The sequence below is a fragment of the Ctenocephalides felis genome, unplaced genomic scaffold (genome assembly GCF_003426905.1).
Source record: "Ctenocephalides felis isolate EL2017-DRISC unplaced genomic scaffold, ASM342690v1 CF-g0.4_SCAFFOLD_03573, whole genome shotgun sequence".
NCBI lineage: Eukaryota > Metazoa > Arthropoda > Insecta > Siphonaptera > Pulicidae > Ctenocephalides > Ctenocephalides felis.
In genome coordinates this window covers 17,819,730-17,844,712 of record NW_020539727.1, presented here as the reverse complement: position 1 = coordinate 17,844,712, position 24,983 = coordinate 17,819,730, and the positions used below count along the sequence as shown (strand labels likewise).

General features: G+C 30.7%; 4 protein-coding genes across 4 annotated transcripts in view; all 4 read right to left on the bottom strand.

Moving 5' to 3' along the window:
- Window positions 1-1,299, bottom strand: part of LOC113389679 (twinfilin-like) — a 6,828-nt gene extending 5,529 nt beyond the window's left edge. The window contains exons 1-5 of the mRNA XM_026626696.1: window positions 1,206-1,299; window positions 1,064-1,141; window positions 888-999; window positions 662-824; window positions 434-567 (exon numbers count right to left, since the gene is read on the bottom strand). Of these exons, the coding sequence (XP_026482481.1) occupies window positions 434-567; window positions 662-824; window positions 888-999; window positions 1,064-1,141; window positions 1,206-1,230 (512 nt within the window). The 5' untranslated portion in view covers window positions 1,231-1,299. The remainder of the gene's footprint in view (window positions 1-433; window positions 568-661; window positions 825-887; window positions 1,000-1,063; window positions 1,142-1,205) is intronic.
- A 413-nt stretch (window positions 1,300-1,712) lies between these two features.
- Window positions 1,713-9,558, bottom strand: LOC113389678 (vicilin-like seed storage protein At2g18540). Its single transcript, XM_026626694.1, has 8 exons — window positions 9,453-9,558; window positions 8,764-8,907; window positions 7,266-7,458; window positions 4,630-4,754; window positions 4,451-4,566; window positions 4,200-4,382; window positions 2,125-2,277; window positions 1,713-1,967 (listed from the first exon to the last, which is right to left on the bottom strand). Exons 1-8 carry the CDS (start codon window positions 9,556-9,558, stop codon window positions 1,713-1,715), a joined length of 1,275 nt encoding a protein of 424 aa, XP_026482479.1.
- Window positions 9,559-10,579: 1,021 nt separating this feature from the next.
- On the bottom strand, window positions 10,580-17,813 carry LOC113389677 (aldose 1-epimerase-like). The gene is made up of 7 exons (XM_026626693.1): window positions 17,705-17,813; window positions 13,735-13,828; window positions 13,602-13,669; window positions 13,212-13,388; window positions 11,326-11,413; window positions 10,805-10,976; window positions 10,580-10,646 (listed from the first exon to the last, which is right to left on the bottom strand). The coding sequence occupies exons 1-7, from the start codon at window positions 17,744-17,746 to the stop codon at window positions 10,580-10,582; spliced, it is 708 nt and encodes a 235-aa protein (XP_026482478.1). The 5' UTR covers window positions 17,747-17,813.
- A 5,512-nt stretch (window positions 17,814-23,325) lies between these two features.
- Window positions 23,326-24,519, bottom strand: LOC113389676 (putative zinc finger protein 66; the record flags this gene model as incomplete). The annotated part of the gene is given in 1 exon segment (XM_026626692.1): window positions 23,326-24,519. A coding segment is annotated over 1 exon segment (1,194 nt), but the record flags the coding sequence as incomplete, so codon positions are not given.
- Between the last annotated feature and the right edge of the window lie 464 nt (window positions 24,520-24,983).

The window sequence follows — 24,983 nt, the reverse complement described above, 5'->3', positions numbered from 1 at the left end:
TTTTTATTTTTGGCACATCTCAGCTGCTTTTCGGCAATAATAATGTAGACATTACATTTTCCTTATTTATAATCATGAATTTATTATATTTTAATATGTCTTAGCCTATAAGTGAATGGAAATGTTTGGCAAATGACAGTCTTCATTTGTTTTTAATGTCAAACAATGCCTCAAATATTTTCAATGTCAATCAATGATAAGCAGTTTTTTGCAATTTTTTCTATTTATTTCTACAATCTAACTATATTTCTATGAATCAAAAAATCCTAGAAAATTTCCTTAACAAACTTCAGGAAGATTTATGAAAATCCCAATAATCGTTTAGGAGAATTTAACCTTTTATACCCCATTACAGAAATTTTTTTTAATATAAGACATATATATATATATATATATATATATATATATATACATTATATAATATATAATGTACCTTGTATTAGTACTAATATCCACATGTGTTTCAGTCTGCCTAATTTCTTTCAATTCTTCTTCTCTCATCGTCAGAGGAGCCGGGGCAACCATTGCTTCTATATGCTTTGTATAACCCTTGTATGTCACTTCATCCTAAAACAAATCAGCAATAAATATACTAGGCACATTCCCATTAAATGATCGGATAAATATATAAATATAAATCAATAATAAAGGATTCCATTACCATGGTAGTTGCATGCAGTTCATCTTTTATATGTGCCGTACCAAATTCATTCTTCAATGTAGCTTTTGTTGAGGCGTATAACATTTTGAAGCGCACACTGGCACTATCAGGGGTCCAACTTATGAGAAGCCAGTCGTACCCTAATGTGTTTTTAGTATCTAACCTAAAAAAAGAAAATTGATATACAAATTGTTTTTTTTAATATATATATGTAATTGTATTTTACCGGAATAGAATATAACATGGTACATCTTCCTCAATCATGGGCATAACCATTTTTTCATAATCCTTTTGAAAAGAACTCTTCACTTCTTTGTGTGCAGACAAATTAAGCTCCTCTGCAACATCGAGACAAATAATTACAAAAATATTACAACTAAATATGTATCTTTTACCATTTACCATTTTCAATACTGATTTTAATAGCACGTATCTTTCCATCTTTTGACTTTCCAAAAATCTTCTTCAAACCTTCATTACCTGGTAAAAGAAATATTAAAGTTATTTCAAGGCAATTATTTATAACAAATTCCAATTGCCTTACCTTTAATGCCAGTTTGATGAGACATTTTAAATTAAACAATTATCACAGATATTAGAACAGTACTTAGAATTAATTTTTGAGCAAACTGACGTCGACAAAACTGTAAATAATAATTAATTAGTCAAAATAACGCCGATTAATTTATTCTGATAAGAATTTTATGTGTTAGATTGACATTTGACAGTTGAGAGCAGAGAGAGGAATGAGTCAAACTTATATAGATGGGAAACATAGAAGAATCTTATTTGAAAGCAAAGAGGGGAATGGGATAGAGTGGAATTAAATTTGAATTTGTAAAATTTGTAAGGTAAATGAATTAAAACAGTGTTTGTTTAAAGTAACTCCTAAATTTGCACAATTTAGGCAATTCACTAAGAATAATTATTAAAAATATAAATAAAATGTCAAAAATCACAAAAAAGTTTTATTACTTTAGTGATTGATCTCAATTGTTCCATTTATATATATATATATATATATATATATATATATATATATGTTATATTTTTATATTTTTTTCTCCTTAACCTCACAGCACGGATCAACAATCATGACAATTTTCCGACACAAATCGTCGCATTCTTTGATACAACTTTCGTCTTCAAGTCCAATAACTTTTTCTTTTCCATCATCTTCAGGAGAAATTTCCGTCGAAACATCTTTTTTAATCAGGACACCAGGACGAACCTTCAGACCGAATCTGTACTCGGTTTTGTGGTAGTAGAAGTCACCAGGATGGAGGATGATTGAGGGAAAGTTTTTCTAAAAAAGGTAAAAGTAAAAGGAATTATATATATATATATATATATATATATATATATATATATTACAAAAAATATAAATGTGAAAAAATAACACCTTCTTAAGAATCAAATCCAAAAAAATGACAAATATATGAGTTTGTTTGTTTTACACTTACATGGTGTAAGGCATCAGGATACTTCTGTGTCTGCAGTCCAATTGCACAATTTTTGTAATACTTGGCACCTTCTTTTCCTTCTATAAAACTTGCTGGTGGTCCTAATTTTCTCAAAAGTGCAATATCAGAAGTCACACCTTCTTCGTCTCCTTCCTAAATAAAAAAAGGGTGCGTGTAAGGTTTACACGCGATTGAAGTAAAACTTATTTGCTACTATACAAGATGGCATTTAAGTAAAAATAAATACATCTTATAACAATTTTGAATAATGTTTATTAGTAATATGATATAACACTCGTGATGCACACATTTATTAGTGTCTGTCAACCATTATACACATTTATATGATGATAAATTATAAAATATATATTTATAATAGCATTAAAAATATTTATAATATTTTAAAAACAATAATGTAATTAAAGTCATACTTCAAATATGACATGATCGGTTTGTCATTGAAATTAGCATTCAGAAACGAACCTTCTTTAGAGAAATGAAATAATTGCTGATTTATAAATTCTATAATATTCGTTCACACAGTGGATTATTAGATCTTCATGTAATTAAAATTAACATACATTCATTGACTGCTTGTATTTTTTTTTTTACTTTTTCGCTGGCGATATAATCTCATTCTTTAAACAGCTGTAATATATGTTTTGCCTAAAAAATATTTTCCATTGCAATAACTTCAAAGATTTATAAAAACTACGAATAATATAGAAATAATTTCTAATCAATAAACTTATGTTCAGTACACGGCATAAATGTTTAATTTGTTCAATTATTTTCAAGAAACAGGGTAAGATATTCTTATGATTCTGGCATTTTTCATTAAATCAAGATTTGTATTGTGATGTTACTTTAAAATGTTTATTTATCTATGCCAATTTCCTTGTTGGTATCGATACGCATGCAACGTTGATGCCGGTACGCATACAATGACAGATTCCTATTCACATACACAAAAACTAATCACAATCGACCCGTATAGAAATGATATCATCGAGAGCGAATGACGAATCATTGGCACTCGACTCTTAACTGCCGTAACGCACTTCCGTTGCATTTGTACGGATTTACACCCTAGTCGCGCCTAAAGAAGTTTTACTTCAAAAAAGTCTCCTAAATTTAATGACAAGGATTATATGATTCTGCACATTTTAAAGATCTGATATATAAAACTCAAATATTCCAAGATTTTTTGGTATCAAAATCAATTTTTTGCTAATTTATTTATTCCTTCTCCAACTGCTTTATAAATTTAGTTAACGTAAACTAAACAACAGTGCTAAAAACCAAAAAAAAACTAACAAAAAACACTTTAGTTAAAAAGTAGACCATGCGAAACATTACCTTGTGACTGGTTACACATTAAAAATAAAAACGTTAAGAATGACGGCAGTGAACCTGCTTTTAATCATTTTCATTACATACTAGATTGATTACCCGACAGACGTTGTCCTGTACCCATGTCTACAATTTTTCAATATGGGATACTAATCTTTACTGTTTACTTAAAAATAATAATAATTGCTTTTTAATTACTCTTCACGCCAAAATGCATATACATTTAAAATATGAGCGGTGTTAAATGTAGAACTGCTTTAAACAATGGCATGTCGTTTTTTGCAATTTTTCCATTCATTTCTACAATATTGAACATACATACCAGTACTTTATAATCACATACATCCTAGAAAATTTCCTTAACAAACTTCAGAAAGATTTATCAAAATCCGAATAATAGTTTAGGAAGAGTATACAGTGAGTGCTTGTAATTTGATACATATGAACTTTATATAATAGTAATGAAGCTCAAATTGATTCTACGTTTTAGTTAGAAAACGTTTGCATGTGAAAAAGAAAAGGGCCGTGTTTTTAGGATTTTTCCGGCAATTATTCGATGTTTTCTAGCCGTAAGAACCATCCTTGGACTTCAACGAATATTTTAAATAAAGAACTGGCCAAATCGGTGCAGACGTTGTTGAGTTATGCGTTTACCAACACATTTTGCGATTCATTTTTATATATAAGATTTCAAGATAAGAATAAAATAATCTATTCCTCACCTCCGATTCGCTAACCGCCACCTCGTACTCATCCTCAGAAGGTTCCTTGCAGGCTTTGCACACAGGGTCCCTTAAGGTACTATCGACCTCCTCCAGGCCAACACGATGGGCGCCTTTTTGATACCTCAAAGAATCTCTGCCTCCGTAGCCATAGCCATAGTCACCACCTAGACCGTACTCATCCTAAAAAATAAAGTAAATCAAAAATAGGTAAAAATAATATTTGGGAAGGAAAGTGCCAAAGTGTATACCTCGTCTTCTCCTTCTCCTTCTCCGTCCTCGCTACCACCAGGACCTTCATCTTCTGCTTCTTCAGCTTCCAGCTCTTCCAGTTTTCTTCTCATTTCTTCCTCAAGTGCTCTCAAACCTGATCAACAAAACTCCATAATTTATACTTTAATTTTCATAAATTATGTTAAATTATACTCACGAGCTGCTTCAGCCTCTTCTGCAAGCCTCTGCTGTTCAGCAAGTGCCAAGTCGTCTTGTTCTTTTCGCCTTCGCTCGTTTTCGGCTTCTTCTTGCTCACGGAGTTGTTCTAGCATTTTCAATTGTCTAAGAAAAAAAACTTGGTAAGAAAAACTATTCACCTTCACGTTTATTATTTATTTATTTATTTATTTTAAATATATAGCCCACAGATATCTTCCAAGAGGACTCAAAAATACAATTATTTTACATAATGAATAACAATTAAAATATATACAAAATTATAATATATAGTTATTAACATAAAATGCTTAACATAAAATTACATATAATGCAGAATGTAACAATATTATTTATAAACAGAATAAGATAAAATAATGAGATATTTGAAAAGAAAATAAAAAAGGTTAACTTGTGCAGATGGAGATTATTTGATTCGGTGAAGTGTTGTAAATATCTATTTAATTATTAATTAAGTTAAAGTTAGAGGAAATAAGTAAAATAGGCGAATTTAAGAGAGTATTAGATTTAGGAGTAGGATAATTGAGAAAATAATTGTGAACGCGTAGATAGCCTTGGAACATAAAGGATAGTTGATTGAGAATAAGAGGACAGTCTATAGAATTATTGCAAAGTTTAAATAAGAACATAATTGTACAGATAAATCGACGTGATGCAAGGGAAGGAATACCAAATTCTTTTAGTAAAGTGTACACGTATGCGTTCAGGGTAAATTTTATATGTTTTATAATAAAGGTATTTCCGAAATTTCGCTGAACCTTCTCTATCGCATCAGAGTTGTTGATTTGATGAGGATACCAAATAATCGAACCATATTCTAATTTTGAACGTACAATAGAATAGTACATGCAAAGAGATGCATTGTTAGAATTGAATTGTTTACAATTTCTCAGTATCAAACCTAAAGATTTATGTGCTTTATTACAAATATCAGTTATGTGATCCAGAATCAAATAAAACTCCTAAATCTAAAATTTTATTACATCTATCAATGCTGGTGTTTAGAAATTTTATAATCAAATTGTATTGCAACGCGCTTATGTGAAAAACTAAGAATCTTGCACTTTGATATATTTAAATGTAATTTGTTATAGACACATCAAGAGTGGAAAGAGTCAAGTTGAGACTGTAATAATAAGCAGTCATCAATAGAATTTATTTTGACATATAGTTTCAGATCATCTGCAAATAATAAATGTGGACAGCTAATAATATCAGATATGTCATTAATAAAAATAATAAATAGTAGTGGACCAAGAATGGATTCCTGAGGAACACCTGAACTGATATTTTCAACATTGCCCAAGAATCCATTAAGATAGACAATCTGTTTACGATTATGAAGATAACTCTTAAAAAAATAAATAAGTGAAGAATTAAGACAAATCTTAGAAAAATCCACATACTAGCAGTCTGAGATAATTTATCACTAATTATAAAAATTGCCATTGGAATCCAAAAGATCATAAAAATTCAGGAAAAATTCTAACTAGTAGTGTATGGCATCGTGCCTTAAGGCAAATTGCTGGAACTTCTCGTACCGTTATGAAATATTCAAGAAATTTTAAACGCTTTCAAAAATTATTACAAATACTGTAACTTTCATTATTTTTGCTATCCTGTTATATCTGAGAAAATCAAATGTAAATCATAAATAAATTCATCTCCAGAACAATAACAATCGTCATTTCATTTCGAATTCAATTTAAAAAAAATAGTTGCCTAATTTACACAAAATTGAAAAAGTGCTCCCGTATAGTCACAGTCTATTTGCAAATAATTCTGTGCGACATTTTCACTTATACTGTGCTTAGCTTGGCGCCATTTTCACATTTTTCAATAGTTTTCACAAATTTGGAAAAGTGCTTCTGTACATAAACGGTCTAAACGCATTTGGGTAAACATTTGTACCAGAGTGGCGCTTAGATTGTGCTTAGCCTGGGTAATTTTTTGAATTTCTAATCCAAAATTATAAAAATATTTTATGGAAAATAAAAAAAGATGTAATAATTTTTTATTCTCAAAAGCAATTATTTTGTTGAAACAAGCAGACAGTTTTTTAGATCATTCAAATCGGACGCTCAATTCACACAAAAACTGCCATTTTTTGCACATTTAGCTTTGTTTCTTCGGAATGGCGGGACCTGTCTTTGCCAAAAACTAATCAACTCTTCTCCCAATCTTTACAAAGTGAATGTTTTTTAGATCATTCAAATCCGATACTCCGTTCTCTCAGAAACTCGGTTTGTATTTTCTGCACTCTTTGCTCCGTATCTCCGTAACGTCTGGACTTGCCTTTGCCAAAAACTAATCAGCACATCTCCCTATCAATAGGAATCGAATGTGTTTTGAATCATTCAAATCGGTTGATCCGTGCGCCCGAAAACGTGGACGAAAAAATGCGGACATACAACACACACAAACATCCATTTAGTTTCTGAGGTATGCCAAAATGTTCAGAAACCTTCAAAACGTCGAGAAATGCAAAAATTTTCATTTTCGATTTTCGGTCCATCACTATAACTACCCTACGGGAAGTTAATAATATTCCCTACCTGTCGATTTGTCTACTTATCTACTTTTATATATACTTATGTGTCTATTATCTTTCCTTACTTGAGTCGTTGATCCTCAGTAAGTCTACAAGGGCAATCCTTAGAACAAGCAGCACCATGTTCACTAGTCTCATCAAAACCCTTCAAAGCCTTCATCCTTGCTTCCCTGGCTGATTCGTACAAATCTTCAGCCCCTGGTGGTGTCTTGCCCCACCATTCGGCACCACCGGCATCGGGATCAGAAACTTTACGCTCTGGAAAAAAAGACGACCTAATTACGTAATCTTCTTATATATAAAAATGAATCGCAAAATGTGTTGGTAAGCGCATAACTAAACAACGCCTGAACCGATTTGGCCAATTCGTTTTTTTTAAATGTTCGTTGAAGTCCAAAGATGGTTCTTACGGCGAGAAAAAATCGAATAATAGCAGGAGAAACTCTAAAAACAGCCTTTTCGTTTTCTCATACAAACGTTTTCTAACTAAAACGTTTAATCGATTTGAGCTTTATTGCTATTATATAAAGTTCATATTAAATTACAAGCACTCACCGTATACCCCTTCTAAACGATTATTCGGATTTTGGTAAATCTTTCTGAAGTACGTTAAGAAAATTTTCCAGGATGAATGCGAGTATAAAGTACTGAGATGTATGTGCAATATTGTAGAAATAAAGGGAAAAAATGCAAAAAACGACATGTAATTGTTTGCATTGAAAACAAATGAAAACTATCATATGCCAAAAATTTCAATTTCCTTATGAACCAAGACAATATTAGAATGTGTATAATTAATTCATGATTATGAATAAGAAAAATGAAATGTTTATATTATTATTGCCAAAAAGTAGCTGAGATAAAAAAAATTATAAATATTATAATATACAATATATGTATGGCACATTGAACGATACACATATGAACAGGATATGACAAATTAATTCACTTAAAATATGAAATTAAGTATTATTCAGGGCCGGTCGTACCTTTAATGCGATGCATGCGAAAAATACGAGCGCACGCCTTAGGGGGCGCCAACACAGGATTCGGATATTAAATTTTCAACATAGTTTATTTTTCAATATATAATTTCTTTGCATCTTTTACTAATCTTTCCACAATATTTTTAAAATTCGTAAAAATTTCACTTTATAAAAACAAATGGGAAAGTAAAGATGAATAAAGACAATTCGGCACTCACGATATCGATTAGAAGAAGTTTAAGATGCAATTTTGGATATCTTGAATAATGAAAAATTAAATTAATTTAATCCAATGTTATGTAATCGTTATGGTTATGTTATACCGTTTAAAAGACTTCAATCTCCAATATAGTGTGAAAATTGAGACTCATTTTATTTAAAGCAGTTCTACATTTAACATCGCTCATATTATAAATGTATATGCATTTTGGCGTGAGGAGTAATTTAAAAAACAATAATTATTATTTTTAGGTAAACGGTAAATATTAGTATAGAATATTAAAAAATTATAGACATGGGTACCGGACAACGTCTGCCGGGTCATCTAGTTAAGGTATAAAGTATTGGTGGTGCTTACGTATTTTGACAGGAACAAGTTCTTCTGAAGTTGCTTCCACGGAGCTTTTGGCTTCTATGCCTTTCTTGGTGATCAAAGAAATTCTTTGGAAAACGTCTGATTTTTTGGCCGCTGCACTTTGTTTCCGAAACGCCAGACGAGCTTCTGCAGAAGAAAATTAGGTAAAACTAGTGGGGTGTATGGCATCGTGCCTTAAGGCAAATTGATGAAACTTGCTGTACCGTAATAAAATATTCGAGAAATTTTAAACGTTTTCAAATATATTATTACAAATACTGTAACTTTCATTATTTTTGCTATCTTGTTATATCTGAGCGAACCCAATGTAAATCATTTGAATCAATTTATCTCCAGAACATTAACAATCGCCATTTCATTTCGAATTCAATTTCAAAAAAAAAAATAGTTGCCTAATTTACGCAAAATTGAAAAAGTGCTCCCGCACAGTCACAGTCTAAACGCATTTGCAAATAATTCTGAGCAACATTTTCACTTATACTGTGCTTAGCTTGGCGGCATTTTCACATTTTCCAATAGTTTTTTCACAAAATTGGAGAAGTGCTTCAGTACATAAACAGTCTGAAGGCACTTGGGTAAACATTTGTACCAGAGTGGCGCTTAGATTGTGCTTAGCCTCGGTAATTTTTTTCTTTTAAAAAATTACTTCACGTATTATATTTTAATATTACCAATTTCTGAAGGGCTCAAATTTAATTCAGCTTCGCTCAGGTCACCTTCTACATGAGCTTTGGCCATGTCTTCTTCTTCTTCTTCCTCGTCATCTTCAGGAAACATTTCAAAATCTATATCATCTTCTATTACCTGATAATATACAATGGTAAAGTGATATAGTAAATAATATTAAAGTGATTTATTTAATTTTTTACCTGGGTGTATTCGTTAACTGTGTCGACTGGCCTCAAGTACACGTTTTCCTTGTCGTCAGGATCTTCAGGCAATAACTATAAAAAATAATAGACCTAAATTTTCACCCTATTCCTTTACCATAATATTTGCTACTAAAGTTTTAATAAAAGCACTAATTAGAAGGTTCCATCACACTGTTCCATAGGAAACGTAGTAAATTTTATCTAGATTCACCCTAGCTAACTGAAAATATAAATAAATTAAAAAATATATCTCTTTTTAAAATTAATAAATTTAATGGAAATCAATGTAAAAATAATAATAAATATTCTCGAACCCTGCCAGAAGAACAAAAATATAGAACAAGAACTTTTTACCTGAATTTTCAAAAAAATATAAAAAAATACGATTTTTTGGTGAATTAAATCAAAAATACACGTGATGTTTGTAGGTCAAAGTGTCAAAAAATTCTTAAAGAATCGATCACGTGATCAATAAACTTCCCCTAAACTACTTACATCGTATCCATGATCAGGAAGATCGTTGCAAGTGCTAAAATTCAAACCAGGCTGGTTGCTGTAGATTTCCAAAACGCGACCAGAATCTGGATGCAATATCCTAAAAAATAATTAAATTATTAATAGTACCTAAATTAAATTAAATTTAAAAGAAAATTCTATAAGTAAGGCTCTAAACGGATCAGAGACACGGACTCTAAGCAAGAAAAACATGAGAGCATAAAATGGGACAAATGAAGATCGGGAAAACGTCTGCTGCCTAAATTGATTGCACTTTTGGAAAAATTGATAGACAAATAAAATGTCTAAAGATCCTTGGAAGTATGCAGTTGTTGGACTACTTATTATGCAAGAAAAAGTTGAGGGATTTGAAAGCCAAAGCGCAAGACAAAAAAAAATTGGAAGCTGAAATTTGAGTAACACTTTTGCTTCTATGCTTCCTCAAATTGTGGAAACATCAGAAAAATTTCTAGTACAGTTCCAATATTATAAACAATTCTAAAAGTAATATTATTTTTAAAGCAACCTAAAATATCCTTAATTCTTCTGCAAAAACCTGAATCCTAGAACTAATACCGGACAGCATGATCATCAAATAAAAAAACAAGAACAAGAAATAAAAAATTCAATTAAAATTTCTATTACTTTTTCCTCACCTGGCTACAAAAATAACATTGTCCTCATCATCTTCGTCCTCCTTCGGTTCTGGTTGGTGTGTCAAGCACAATGTATGGTCGATTCCTCGTCTTGCACATCTTCTTAACAACCCTCCAATGTTTCTTTCCACCCGAAAATCGTACTGAGTTGCTGCTACTTTTAGCAATTTACCTTAAACATAAGACAAAAATGGTGAAAATCACTTCATTCTATGATAAATAGTAAATAAACTAGTTGGAGAGGACGTTAAGGTAATAAATTAAGAAGAGTTGCAAAAAGTTTGGCAAAAGAGACTTCTACTATTTGAAAAAAATCTGCATCCGGCACCAATTTAAAAAGCACTCGGAAATAAAATGACTTAAGAGTGGAAGATTGCAGTTGGTGGATGACTTGCTTGCAAAAAAGAAGTCACAGACATTTGGAAGTATAATATACCAAAAACATGAAAGCTAACTTTGAGAGAATAGATGGGTGATTAAACCAAAAAGTAGCAATCAATAGCTTATAATATATATCTTACCAGTTGGCAATCCCAAAAAATTCTTCTCAACGTATTTATCAGCATCGACAGTGACGCGATGTTTAAAGATGTCCAAAAGACCAGCATTCTGAAACAAAAACAAAAAGTTACTTGTGGGTTTAAACCTACGATTTAGCTATTTAGATCCCCAAAAAAATCCAAAAAATCTCAGCAAACTATTTTGCAATATGAATATTTTAATGTAGAATATTAAAATTGAAGAGGTTTCTAACAAAAGTTCATGTATTAAATAGAAATTTGAGAAATGATCCATGTGAGAGATAAGAAAGTTATATCTTCAAGGATGTCTAGGGGTCACAATACAGTTACCAGAATTCCAAAATTTCAGCAAACTATTTTGCAACACGACCACTTTGATGTCCAATATTAAAATTTATAAGGTTTCTAACGAAATTTCATGCATTTAGCAAAAATTTGAAAAATGATCCAGGTGAGGGATGAGAAAGTCATATCTTCAAGGTCGTCTAGGGGTCACAATATAGTTAACAAAACTCCAAAATTTGAGCAGAATATTTTGCAATGCTTCTACTTTAATGTCAAATAGTAAAATTGATGAGGTTTCTAACAAAATTTTATGTATTAATCAGAAATTTAAGAAATGATCCAGGTGAGAGATAGGAAAGTCATATTTTCAAAGACGTCTAGGGGTCTCAATACAGTTACCAGAATTCCAAAACTTGAACAAACTATTTTGCAATGCTTCTATTTTAATGTCAAATAGTAAAATTGATGAGGTTTCTAACAAAATTTTGTGTATTAATCAAAAAGTTAAGAGTGAGGGATGAGAAAGTCATATCTTCAAAAACGTCTAGAGGTCACAATATAGTTAACAAAACTCCAACATTTGAGCAGAATATTTTGCAATATAACTACTTCAATGTCTATTACTAAAATTAATAGGATTTCTAACAAAATTTCATGCATTTAGCAAAAATGTGAAAAATGATCCAGGGGAGAGATAAGAGGGTCTTATATTGAAGGACGTTTAGGGGTCACAATACAGTTACCAGGATCCCGAAATTTTATCAAACTATTTTGCATTATAACTAGTTTAATGTCTAATATTCAAATTTATGAAGCTTTTAATAAAATTTCATGTTTTTAACAAAAAATAGAGAAATGATTCTTGTGAGAGTTGAAAAAGTTATATCTTCAAGGTCGTCTAGGGGTCACAATATAGTCACCAGAATTCCAAAATTTCAGCAAACTATTTTGCAATATGGCTACCTCAATGTCTATTAGTAAAATTAATGAGATTTCTAACAAAATTTTATGCATTTCACAAAAATTTGAAAAATGATCCAGGTGAGGGATGAGAAAGTCAAATCTTCAAAAACGTCTAGGGGTCACAATATAGTTAACAAAACTCTAAAATTTGAGCAGAATATTTTGTAATGCCTCTACTTTAATGTCAAATAGTACAATTGATGAGGTTACTAACAAAATTTTGTGTATTAATCAAAAATTAGAGAAATGATCCAGGTGAGAGATAAGAAAGTCATATTTTCAAAGACGTCTTGGGGTCACAATACAGTTACCAGGATCCCGAAATTTTAGCAAACTATTTTGCAATATGACTACTTCAATATCTAATCGTAAAATTAATGAGATTTCTAACAAAATTTTATGCATTTCACAAAAATTTGAAAAATGATCCAGGTGAGGGATGAGAAAGTCATATCTTTAAGGACGTCTAGGGGTCACAATACAGTTATTAGAATTCCAAAATTTTAGCAAACTATTATGCAATATGACTACTTTAATGTCTAATATTCAAACTGATGTGATTTCTAACAAAATTGCATTTGATTGAATGATTTAGCTATTTAGATCCCCAAAAATTCCAAAAAATCTATGTTACTTACATGTCCTGCCAAATTGAGTCTCAGTGCATGTGTGAGGCTCACAGGAGTCGAACAATCACTTGCAGATCTCATACTGACAATAAATCTGTTTTCAGCAGTCACCTGGAAGGTTATGGACGTCAACAATTTACCAGGATAACCTTCAGCACCAGACTCGGACACCAGGTTCATTATAATCTAGAAAAACACAACAAAAATAATAATACATGGATAATATCAACAAAATATGATAGGCATTTTGTATAAACTTGAGTCCTTTATTCTTTACCTTAGTTCCATCCTGAGTGGCAGTCCACAATTTTTTATCAAATCCTCTACGACCTCCGTTAAAATGATGTGGTGGACGATTTGGCCTCAAGTCGTACTCGTCGTGGAGATATTGTAGTTCGCATTTTCGATGTAATTTGCAACACGACCCAAGGTTGCGCCTATATAAGGATTGCTTTGTCTCCTGTAACCTGAAAGGAGGAAAACACATACTGTATTTAATTTTTTTATAAGTAAAAGAGTGTTTTATTATTACCTGCTAAATCGTCGAATCCTAGCAAAACATCTTGAACCATTCCTCTTGCATCTGGTACTGAAATACCTACTACAGTTGCTCCATAAGTTATCACCTGGGATAAAATATATATATATATATATATATTATATATATATACATAGATTATAAATTGTTACAAATTTTGAATTGTTAATTTTGGTGCTAATATAGTTTGATGTCTTAATTCTAGTAGTGTAATGCAAACGGTGCGTGCAGCAGCACCTTTTGAAACCAAGCAAAACATTGCCTAAGGTACAGTGACGTTGTATTTTTGCAAATTGTTGCATATATTTACTTATTTTGAATAAAAGTGCGTTAATTTTAGTAACTGGTGCTAAAGTAGATGTATTGATGTGCCAATTGTCAAAATTGTAGGGTGTAATGCAAACGGTGCGTCCAGGAACACGTTTTGGAAACTAGCCAAAGATTACCTGCGATACCAGTGACGTTGTAGTTTTTGCAAATTGTTGTAAATATTAACAAATTTTGAATAAAGCTCACCAATTTTAGTAATAGGTCTCGAGTAGTAAATTGATTGATGCACCAGTTGCCTAAATTTTGGGAGTGTAATGCAAACGGTCCGTACAGGAGCACGTTTTGACCAAGCAAAAGATTACACCTATGGTTCTAGTGATGATGCAGATTGTGCAAATTGTTGTAAATATTTACAGAAGATGAATGGAAGCATGCTAGTTTTAGTATTTAGTATCAAGTAGATTGATTGATGTACTAGTTGTCAAAATTGTAGGTGTGTGTGTAGTGCAAACGGTGCGTCCAGGAATACGTTTTGAAAACAAGCCAAGGATTACCTTCGGTACTAGTGACGTTGTAATTTTTGCAAATTGTTGTAAATATGCAAAAATTTTGAATAAAAGTTTACTAATTTTAATATTTAGTGCTAAAGTAGATGTATTGATATACCAGCTGGCAAAATTTTAGAAGTGTAATCAGTGCTGGATTTACAGTAGGGGCAATCGGGGCTACTGCCCAGGGCGGCAAATTTTGGGGGGCGGCAAAATTTGGATAGTGAGAAAAAAATTCTATACAATATAATCAACTTTAACAACATTTTTATTGCAAGAAATGCAAAATGGGTAGAAATAAACGATAACTAAAATTATTATTATGCTTTGCTTCCCTCTCCGAACGTAAATTATCAAATTGGTTAATAAGTTATCAAATTTGGCAATTTGGCTAGTATAAAAATCGTAAACAAGCTAAAAGTTTAAGAAAAATATGTTCTTCAGTTCTCGAGCCTTCTTAAAATGCACGTATTTGTGCACTTCCAAGCTTATAGCGTCGAAAAATAATTTAAACTAGTGACTCATGGCATTGTGCCTTGAGACAAATTACTGAAACATTCCGTACTGAAAATTACATTTTTTATAAGAGCTTTACATTTTATTGAAAAATGAAGAAAAGACTTCTAAAACACATTTTTGTATTTGAAATTTTTCGAAAATTCTGAACTTTTGCAAAGAAGAGAAGGAATATCAAAATCAATTACCATTTTTTCGTAATTGCCTGTACCAAAAGCTAATCAGCACGTCATCCCATTAATACAAATCTAAGATTTTTAATATTCAAGTCGATTTCGAGAACCACGGATCAACCGATTTATGATTCAATTTCTATTGATAGGAGACGTGCTGATTAGATATTGGTCAAGGCAGGTCCAACTGTTTTGAAGATACGGGCCAAAATGCCAGAAATGATAATTCAGTTTTTGAGAAAAAAGCGTCCAATAACATTCAAAAAAATTTACAGAATAAATAAACTGTTTAAATTTATTGGGGGGCAGGTTTTAGCGGTTTCGATAATCCAATAAAAAAATTTGAAAAAGAAAATTTGGCGGACAAAAATTATCATAAGACATATGCACATTAAATTATAAGATATTTTAAAGATATTATAATAATAAGTATAAATTTTGTTTACATTTACATAAGTTCTGTAAACATTATTTATTCGTTAGACTGCGACGCGGCGCTTACGCGCTTCTATATTTTGTCCCTCGCAGCTGAAGCAGCGCGGTTGCTTTAAAAAAAGTTTGAAAGTTCGTAAAATTTCAGGGTTGGGGCGGCATTTTTGTCAGTGCCCCGGGGCGCCAAAATTCTAAATCCGGCCTGAGTGTAATGCAAACGGTGCGTGCAGGAACACGTTTTGGATGCAAGTTAAAAATTACCTTCAGTACTAGTGATGTAGTAGTTTGTGCAAATTGTTGTAATATTCAAAAAATTTGAATAAAAGTTTACTAATTTTAGTATTTAGTGCTAAAGTAGATGTATTGATATACCAGTTGGCAAAATTATAGGTGTGTAATGCAAACGGTGTGCGTACATGAGCACATTTTGAAAACAAGCCAAGGATTACCTTCGGTACTAGTGACGTTGTAGTTTGTGCAAATTGTTGTAAATATTTTAAAAATTTGAATGAAACTTTGCTAATTTTTGTGGCTGGTCTCAAATTAGTTCGATTATTAATGTACCTGTTGCCTTGCAGAGTGTAATGCAAACGGTGCGTACAGAAACACGTTTTTAAAAACAAGCCAAGATTACATTCGGTACTAGTAACGTTGTAGTTTTTCAAATTGTTGTAAATATTTTGATAAAAAGTATGCTAATTTTACCATATGTTATCAAAATAGATGCATGATATATCTGTTGTCAAAATTTTTGATGTGTAATGCAAATTCGCGTGCAGCACAATTTTTTCAAAACAAGCAACCAAGATTACTTATAGTACTAAACTGGGGTTGTCGGTTTTCAAAAACGGTTTTAAAAACCGTTTTTTTGGCGAAAATTATGGAATTCGAAAACCGGTTTTTTAGTGAAAAAAGTCGGTTTTCACTGTAAAAATGAAAAATGAAAAATATAGTCAAATATAAAGGATAGATGAAAGCGTTTTGATTCTCGAAATCATATCGGTTCAATAGCATTTGATATCTTATCAGTCTGCAATAGTTACCAGAAATGTTTTGTATTAATTTAGATTTTTATACCAGTGTATATATTAATTTCAATCAGTGTGACATCTTATTGAAGAAGTAACTTCCTCTACTCAAACTTAAAAAAAAGAGTTTTAAACCCTAGAAGCCACAAATAAAAGAACAAAAAACTTGGAATTATTATATCAGGCTTTAAAAACAATTAAGCATAATTTCGTCGCAAGTATGAGAGTGTTTCTATTTCAGAAAATTTTGTGAGTAAACAAGGACAAATCTAAGTAGCAATTCGATAGACGTTCTCAGTTTTTTTTTAAATCATATTTTATTAAAAAAAAAAACAATTAAAATGTCTAAAATTAATTAATTAAAATTGTTCGGAACAGACAATACCTGAGTTTAGCTTAATTGTTTTTAAAACTAAATTGATATTAACAAGTGTATCAACATGTATCTAATATTTTTATTTTATTTTAATTTAATGTTTTTTTTTAATTTAAAAATGAATTATTTTTATTTATTCAAAAAACTTTCCTTTCACTATCATAAAAATATTTTCATTCTTATATGTGAAAATGATGCATGAATAACGAATAATTATTTTCAAAGTTATTTAATCAAGATAAACTATTATTTTTTAGTTATACTAATTAAAATTAAAATAATTTTGTTTACTATCTATAAAAGTGAACAATAAATAATTCAGTCAAATAATGCTCTAAATTACACTAAATTTGCGTATAAATTACAGGATATTCGAGCAAAAATTTATTTTCTATATAAAATTCGAAAACCGGTCAAAGCCGGTTTTCTGGTAAAATTAAAATTCGAAAACAGATTTTCTGAAATGTCGGTTTTTGTATAAACCCTAGTACTAACGACGTAGTGGCTTTTACAAACAATTGTAAATATTTACAAATGTTGAATGGAACTTTGCTAATTTTACAATTTGGTATCAAAATAGATGGATTGATATATCTGTTGTCAAAATTTCAAAAATCTTACTTTAACAGTCATCCGACTTCTAGTGGTCCAAGTATACATCATAACCACTTCAGGTTCAGAAACCCCATCATCAGGATACAAAAAGTCGAAGCCTTCTTCAGTCAAATGGACATTGGGATCTCCCGTTCGCAAATGCCGCCTTTCAGGCAACTTTGGACCGGTCGGAAAATACTCTGCACAAAAATAGATATATATTTTTAAATCTAAAACTAGATCTTTGATTTTATTATACAACAGTAATGAATTTATTTCGATTACAAAAATGAAGTGTTTTTTAGTTGAGCTTCTCTAAGTAAATGAAAGTGATCCGCAAATTTTCTGTTTCATTGAAGTGCTCTTTGGTAAACCACATTTTTTGTTTTTTGGTCTGACGTTAACACAAGCAAAGCGGATGGTTTTCCAACTCGTGAACAGGCAACGTATAACTGCCCATGTGAAAAACAATGATTTTATAAATAATCTATTTGAAATTTATCCCGCAAACACTAAGCGATTGGCTTTGCGACTTGTTAGTTGTCATTGCGAACGCAAGGGGAACTCGAAATTGCAATCGTTTGAAGACAAACGGAAGAACAGTCGGAATCATTGGTATGTCACCAAATCGCCAGCAATTTTTGATTGAATGGTGAAATTCAGTGCGTGCACATCATTATTCTTTGCGGCAAGAACTGCTCGTTGACTTAACTGCAAGCATAATTCTGATAATTCTCACTAAAGTCTTTACACGAATTTTTAATTACGGTGCGTGAAGTTCCAGCAATTTGCATTAAGGCACGATGCCATGCACAACTAATTTTCTTAGATATAAACCTTGCGGAGCCCGAGACCTTTCCAACGAATGCAAAATTGTCGAAATCGGTTCGTGCGTTCTGGAGTTATTTCGTCAGGAAGGAAAACCCGACTTATTTTTATATATATGTAGATATATATTTTTATACCCATTATCTTTACCTTCAGGTTCCTGGTATTCTTCCAGGGCCGATCCGCTCCCGCAGGGCTCCAAAGCCAAAGGGTCGACGACTCCTTCAACCCCTGCTGGTTTTTGCACCGGGGTGCGATTCTGGTACCTTCGTCTGCATTCTCGCATTCGGGAATCGCAACCTGGTTTGTTGACACTGCATGGTGCCAGACAGGGCTTCTTGGTGCCTTGGATGGCTGCCAGAGGCTGAAGAAATAATAATAACAAAACTAGTGGCGTATGGCATCGTGCCTTAAGGCAAATTGCTGGAACTTCCCGTACCATAATGAAATTTTAAACTAGGGTTTATACAAAAACCGACATTTCAGAAAACCAGTTTTCGAATTTTATATAAAAATACATTTTTGCTCGAATATTCTGTAATTTATCCGCAAATTTAGTGTAATTTAGAGCAGAATTTGACTGAATTTATTTATTGTTCAAATTTATAGATAGTAAACAAAATTATTTTAATTTTAATTAGTAGAACTAAAAATAAAAGTTTATCTTGATTTAATAACTTTGAAAATAATTATTCGTTATTCATGCATCATTTTCACATATAAGAATGAAAATATTTTTATGATAGTGATAGGAAAGTTTTTGAATAAATAAAAATAATACATTAATAAATAACAAAAATTCATTAAATTAAAATAAAATAAAACAATATATTAGATACGCACTTGTTAATATCAATTATAGTTTTAAAAACAATTAAGCTAAACTCGGGTATTGTTTGTTCCGAGCAATTTTAATTAATTAATTTTAAACATTCTAATTGTATTTTTTGTTTAATATAATATGATTTCAATCGTCTATCGAATTGCTACTTAAATTGCTACTTAGACGTGTCCTTTATTGTTTACTCACAAAATTTTCTGAAATAGAAAATACTCTCATACTAGCGACCAAATTATGCTTAATTGTTTTTAAAGCCTGATATAATAATTCTAAGTTTTTTGTTCTTTAATTTGTGGCTTCTAGGGTTTAAAACTCTTCTTTTTGAGTTAGAGTAGAGGAAGTTACTTCTTCAAGAAGAAGTCACACTGATTTAAATTAAAATATACACTGGTATAAAATTAAATTAATATATACACTGTTATAAAAATCTAATGTAATATATACAAAACCTTTGTGGGAACCATTGCAGACTGATGAGATATCAAATGCTATTGAACCGATATGATTTCAAGAATAAAAACGCTTTCATCTATATTTCATATTTGGTTATATTTGTCATTTTCCACATATACAGTAAAAAACGACTTTTTTCGTTAAAAAAACGGTTTTCAAATTCCATAATTTTCACAAAAAAAAAACGGTTTTAAAATCGGTTTTTAAAAACCGACAAACCAATTTTAAACGTTTTCAAATTTATTATTACAAATACTGTAACTTCCATTATTTTTGCTATCTTGTTTGTTATATCTGAGAAAATCAATTGTAAATCATAAATCAATTTATCTCCAGGACATTAACAACAATCGTCATTTCATTTCGAATTCAATTTCAAAAAAAAAAAATATGCTTAATTTACACAAAATTGAAAAAGTGCTCTCGTATAGTCACAGTCTAAACGCATTTGCAAATAATTTCCTGCGACATTTTCACTTATACTGTGCTTAGCTTGGCGGCATTTTCACATTTTTCAATAGTTTTCACAAAATTGGAAAAGTGCTTCAGTAGGTACATAAACAGTCTAAACGCACTCGGGTAAACATTTGTACCAGAGTGGCGCTTAGACTGTGCTTAGTCTGGGTAATTTTTTAAATTCTAATCCAAAATTACAAAAATATTTTATGGAAAATAAAAAAAGATGTAATGATTTTTCATTTTTTTATTTTTTTACTCCGTACTCTCAAAAACTCGATTTGTATTTTCTGCACTCTTTGCTCCGTATCTCCGTAACGGCTGGACCTGCCTTTGCCAAAAACTAATCAGCACATCTCCCTATCAATAGGGATCGAATGTTTCTTAAATTATTCAAATCGGTTGATCCGTGCGCCCGAAAACGTGGACGAAAAAATGCAGACATACACAAAACACACACATCCGTTTGGTTTCTGAGGTATGCCAAAATGTTCAGAAACCTTCAAAACGTCGAGAAATGCAAAAATTTCATTTTCGATTTTCGGCCCATAAAAAAAGGAAAATAATTGTACCAAGTGTCATGTGATTTTTTATAACTTACTGTATCATGTCCAAAAACTTTAACGTCACCATATCCATGGATCGAGGTTACTGGCAAGTCTAAATTTAATCTATCTGTTGCCATCATAAATTAGTTTATACGATTTTTTGTAGTTTTTAATTTATTAACTAGAAATTTTTATGACATTATAAGTGAAATGTTTGTAAAAATTTTTGATAGGTTTTGTTTTTTAAATAAATATACATTTTGTAAAATACTAATTTTCAAAATCATTGTAAAGATCAATGAATTACTGAATTAATTAGTTGGAAGTAGGGAATGCAATACCGGTATACCGGTATACCGAATTACCGGTAAACCGCCCGATTTTATGGCGGTATTTTACCGGTATTTATTCCAAAAATACCGGTATTTTCGGTATTTTTACATAAGCGCTATTTGATACATAATACACTAATGTTTAAATTTCTCGGAACAAATGTATCTTTAAATTCCATAATCGCATAAACAGCTATATCTTCAAGTGATTCTATAGGATAAACAAATGTCAAATATTATCTCTACTCGTCATTAAACTGAATATTTATTGCTTTCCAAAGGGCTTCATATCGTGACACGATAAATATAATTTGACTTATAGATAATGATGTTTGTTTCATCTTTTGTAACGGATTTTAAATAATATTTGTCCCAAAATATTTTATATCATACAGATTACCCTTGCGTAATCTTTATTTTTTTCTAACTTTATACATAATAATTATGATGATTACTAAATATTTTTGCTTCTTATTACAATTATAAAGTATTATTTTTCGAAAAGGTTTCGAAGTTTGAAAATACTATAGAAGCATCACAATGTGATAAATAACAATCCTCAGCAATTATAGTAACTTATTATTGATTTTGACAAAGAATACGATCTTAAATTAGTGTAAAAAAATTATTATTTTTAAATATTGGAAATTATGCTAATTTAACACATCGGATACAGACAATACAGTTTATTAAAATAATGTAATATGATCTTTTATGAGTTTTTGGTCTTTCTGTTTGGTTTTGGTGAAAAGTACTCAATATACTCGATAGTGATAATGAATTAATTAAATTGCATATACTTTTGTTAAATCATTAGTTAAAGAAATAAACTTATTGTTTTATTTTATTGTTTACTTGAATATAGTTGTAGTTGTACATACATTTTTTTATATTTGTACTAGTAACTTTCAATTTTGTTTACGTTTGTGTAAGATAATAAAAATACCGGTAATTTACCGGTATTCCGGTTTTAAAATGAAAAATTACCGAAATACCGGTATTGAAATTTTCCATCGGTATTGCATTCCCTGGTTGGAAGTATATTGGAAGTCTATTCAGAATTCTATAAGAAGCTTATTAGAATTCTCTTAGTATATTATTATGTCTATTAAAAAGTCTTAGTTTTTTTTAAATAATGTAGTTTAGTGGTGCATTGCATCGTGCCCTAAGGCAAATTGCTGGAACTTCCCGTACCGTAACGAAATCTTCGAGGAATATTAAATGTTTTCAAATAGATCATTATAAATATTGTAACTTTGTCTAATATTTATAAGAATTGTATAAACTGAATTGCAAAGTTAAAATTATTTATTTAAGTATAGTATAGTATTGTGAGTCTTAGAACTTTACGTAGATTTTTTTTTCTTTTCGTTGTTAACTAGTTTTAAGAGACAAAATTTTGTTAAGTATCAACAAACTTCAATAATTTGTTCGAAAACATAAAATTTTATATATGTACACTTTTAGTATATACTTCAAAGTTTAACATACTGAAATTACAGTTCTTAACTATATATAGTACAACTAGTATACATTTTTGAAATTAGCTTAATCATTAAAGCAATTGTTTCGTCAACACAAGCAGAAAGCTTTTTAGATCATTCAAATCGGACGCTTAGTTCTCTCAAAAACTGCCGTTTTTGTACATTTAGCTCGGTGTCTCCGATACGTCTGGACCTGCCTTTGCCAAAAACTAATCACCACTTCTCCTCAAAACTACAAATCAAATGCTTTTTTTTGGATCATTCAAATCGGATGCTCCGTTCTCTCAAAAACTCGATTCATATTTTCTGCACTCTTTGTTCCGTATTTCCGTACCGGCCGGACCTGCCTTTGCCAAAAACTAATCGGCACGTCTTCCTATCAATAGGAATGAATGTTTTTTAAACCACTCAAATCAGTTGATGATTCGTACGCCCGAAAACATGGACGAAAAATTGTATCCATACATACACTCAAACATCCATTTTTTCTAAGGTATGCCAAAATGTTCAGAAATCTCTGAAACGTAAATTTACAAAAATTTTCATTTTCGATTTTGGGACGATTACAATTACTTACCCTGTGGAAAGTTAATAAATAATAAATATGAATAATAGATAAGAAAATACTTTATTTATATATGTAACAAAGTAGTTTAAAAATCAAATTATTTTCATCCCTTCGAATATTTCACATTTATAGATCTTCTCAGCTATGAAATGCCTCCTTGTGTTTTTTCAGAGCACTTGATTGCCTGAATGATTTTTTACAGAATTGACATTTAAATGGTCGCTCTCCGGAATGAATAAGCATATGTCTTTTTAAATTATGTCGTTCTGTGAATGTCATACTACATATTCCACATTTGTATGGACGTTCCCCAATATGTGTTTTCATATGATTCTTCAAACTAGCTGATGTTTGGGATGCTTTATTACATATTTCACATTTAAACAGACGCTCTCCGGAATGAATAAACATGTGCTTTCTTAGATTACTTGCTCCTGCAAACCCCTTCTTGCATATTTCACATTTAAATGGAAAATCTCCTGTATGAATGTACATGTGTTTTTTCAGACGACATGAGTGTGCAAATTTTTTGTTGCATATTTCGCATTCATGAGAATATTCTTCAGTATGACTTAGAATATGAAGTTTTAAATTAGTTGTTGAATTGAATTTCTTATAACATATTTCACACTTATATGGACGCACTGTGGAATGATTACGCATGTGTCTTTTTAAATCATTTGTCGTGTAAAATGCTCTACTACATATTTCACATTTATATGAACGCTCTCCGGTATGCAATACCTTGTGCTTTTGTAGATTATGTAAGTAGTTAAATCCCTTATTACATATTTCACATTTAAATGGACGGTCTGTGGAATGAACAATCATGTGTGTTCTCAAAGTACCTATATGTGTGAATGTTTTATCACATGTTTCACATTTATAAGGCCCTTCTTCGGTATGTGTTCGCATATGAAGTTTCAAATTAGTTGATGTTTTGAATCTATTATTACATATTTCACATTGGTACGGACGTTTTACTGTATGAACAAGCAAATGAGTTTTCAAATTACTTGATGATCCAAATACCTTATTACATATTTCACATTTGTGAGAACGCTTTGTTTCATTATCAGGTTCATTCAAGCTTGAAGGTTTTTTTGAGGTATCACACAAGCGCAGAATTAATAGATACTTTGTATTAAGTGATTGATTGCATAACGAGCCTTCAACATTTAATTCCTGTTTGACTTCTTCATCAATAGTTACTTCAGAATTCATGAAATTTTCTAAACAAGTTTTGTCGTCTTGAGAACAGGATTCAGATTTGATATTATCATCAAATTTATCCTCATTTTCTATTTTAACTATATCTAGTGGTTCGATTTTAATATTTAAATTATTCACAGAAACACTCGTTTCAACAGACATGTTTACTGCTTTGAGTAAATAAATATTGATGAAAATGGATCAGAACTATCTAATAACGTAGCACTATTTAATAACTGATTTTAATCAATAATTTTAAATTGGATAAGATTTAATTGTTCATTGGAAATTACACCATACTTTTGTTTGACATTTGAGTTGACAATTGAAGCCGTTAAGCCAGAACATAGAGTGTTTTTATGGAAAAGACTAGACTTCATATATAATAACATAATTTCATAATATGAGATGATGAAGAAATGAATTCGTTATTATATTTTGTATATATAATAATGTAAACATTTTCGACTTTTGAGATTATAAACAAACACGTGAAAAAGTCTTTTCTCAATATTCAAAGGGACTCGTTATAGATAAGGACATGTGGAATTGTTATAGATTTATGTTAAGAATTTTTCAACGGT

Coding starts and splice junctions, on each gene's coding strand:
- LOC113389678 (XM_026626694.1), bottom strand. CDS start 9,558: ATGTTTCCTGAAGATGACGAGGAAGAAGAAGAAGAAGACATGGCCAAA. Junction 4,383..4,450: donor AAGGAGAAGGAGAAGACGAG/GTATACACTTTG, acceptor TTTATTTTTTAG/GATGAGTACGGTCTAGGTGG. Junction 2,278..4,199: donor TGGCGGTTAGCGAATCGGAG/GTGAGGAATAGA, acceptor TTTTTTATTTAG/GAAGGAGACGAAGAAGGTGT.
- LOC113389677 (XM_026626693.1), bottom strand. CDS start 17,746: ATGATGTATACTTGGACCACTAGAAGTCGGATGACTGTTAAA. Junction 13,670..13,734: donor AGGATTCGACGATTTAGCAG/GTAATAATAAAA, acceptor TCCTCCTTTCAG/GTTACAGGAGACAAAGCAAT. Junction 10,977..11,325: donor TTTTTTGGGATTGCCAACTG/GTAAGATATATA, acceptor CTTATGTTTAAG/GTAAATTGCTAAAAGTAGCA.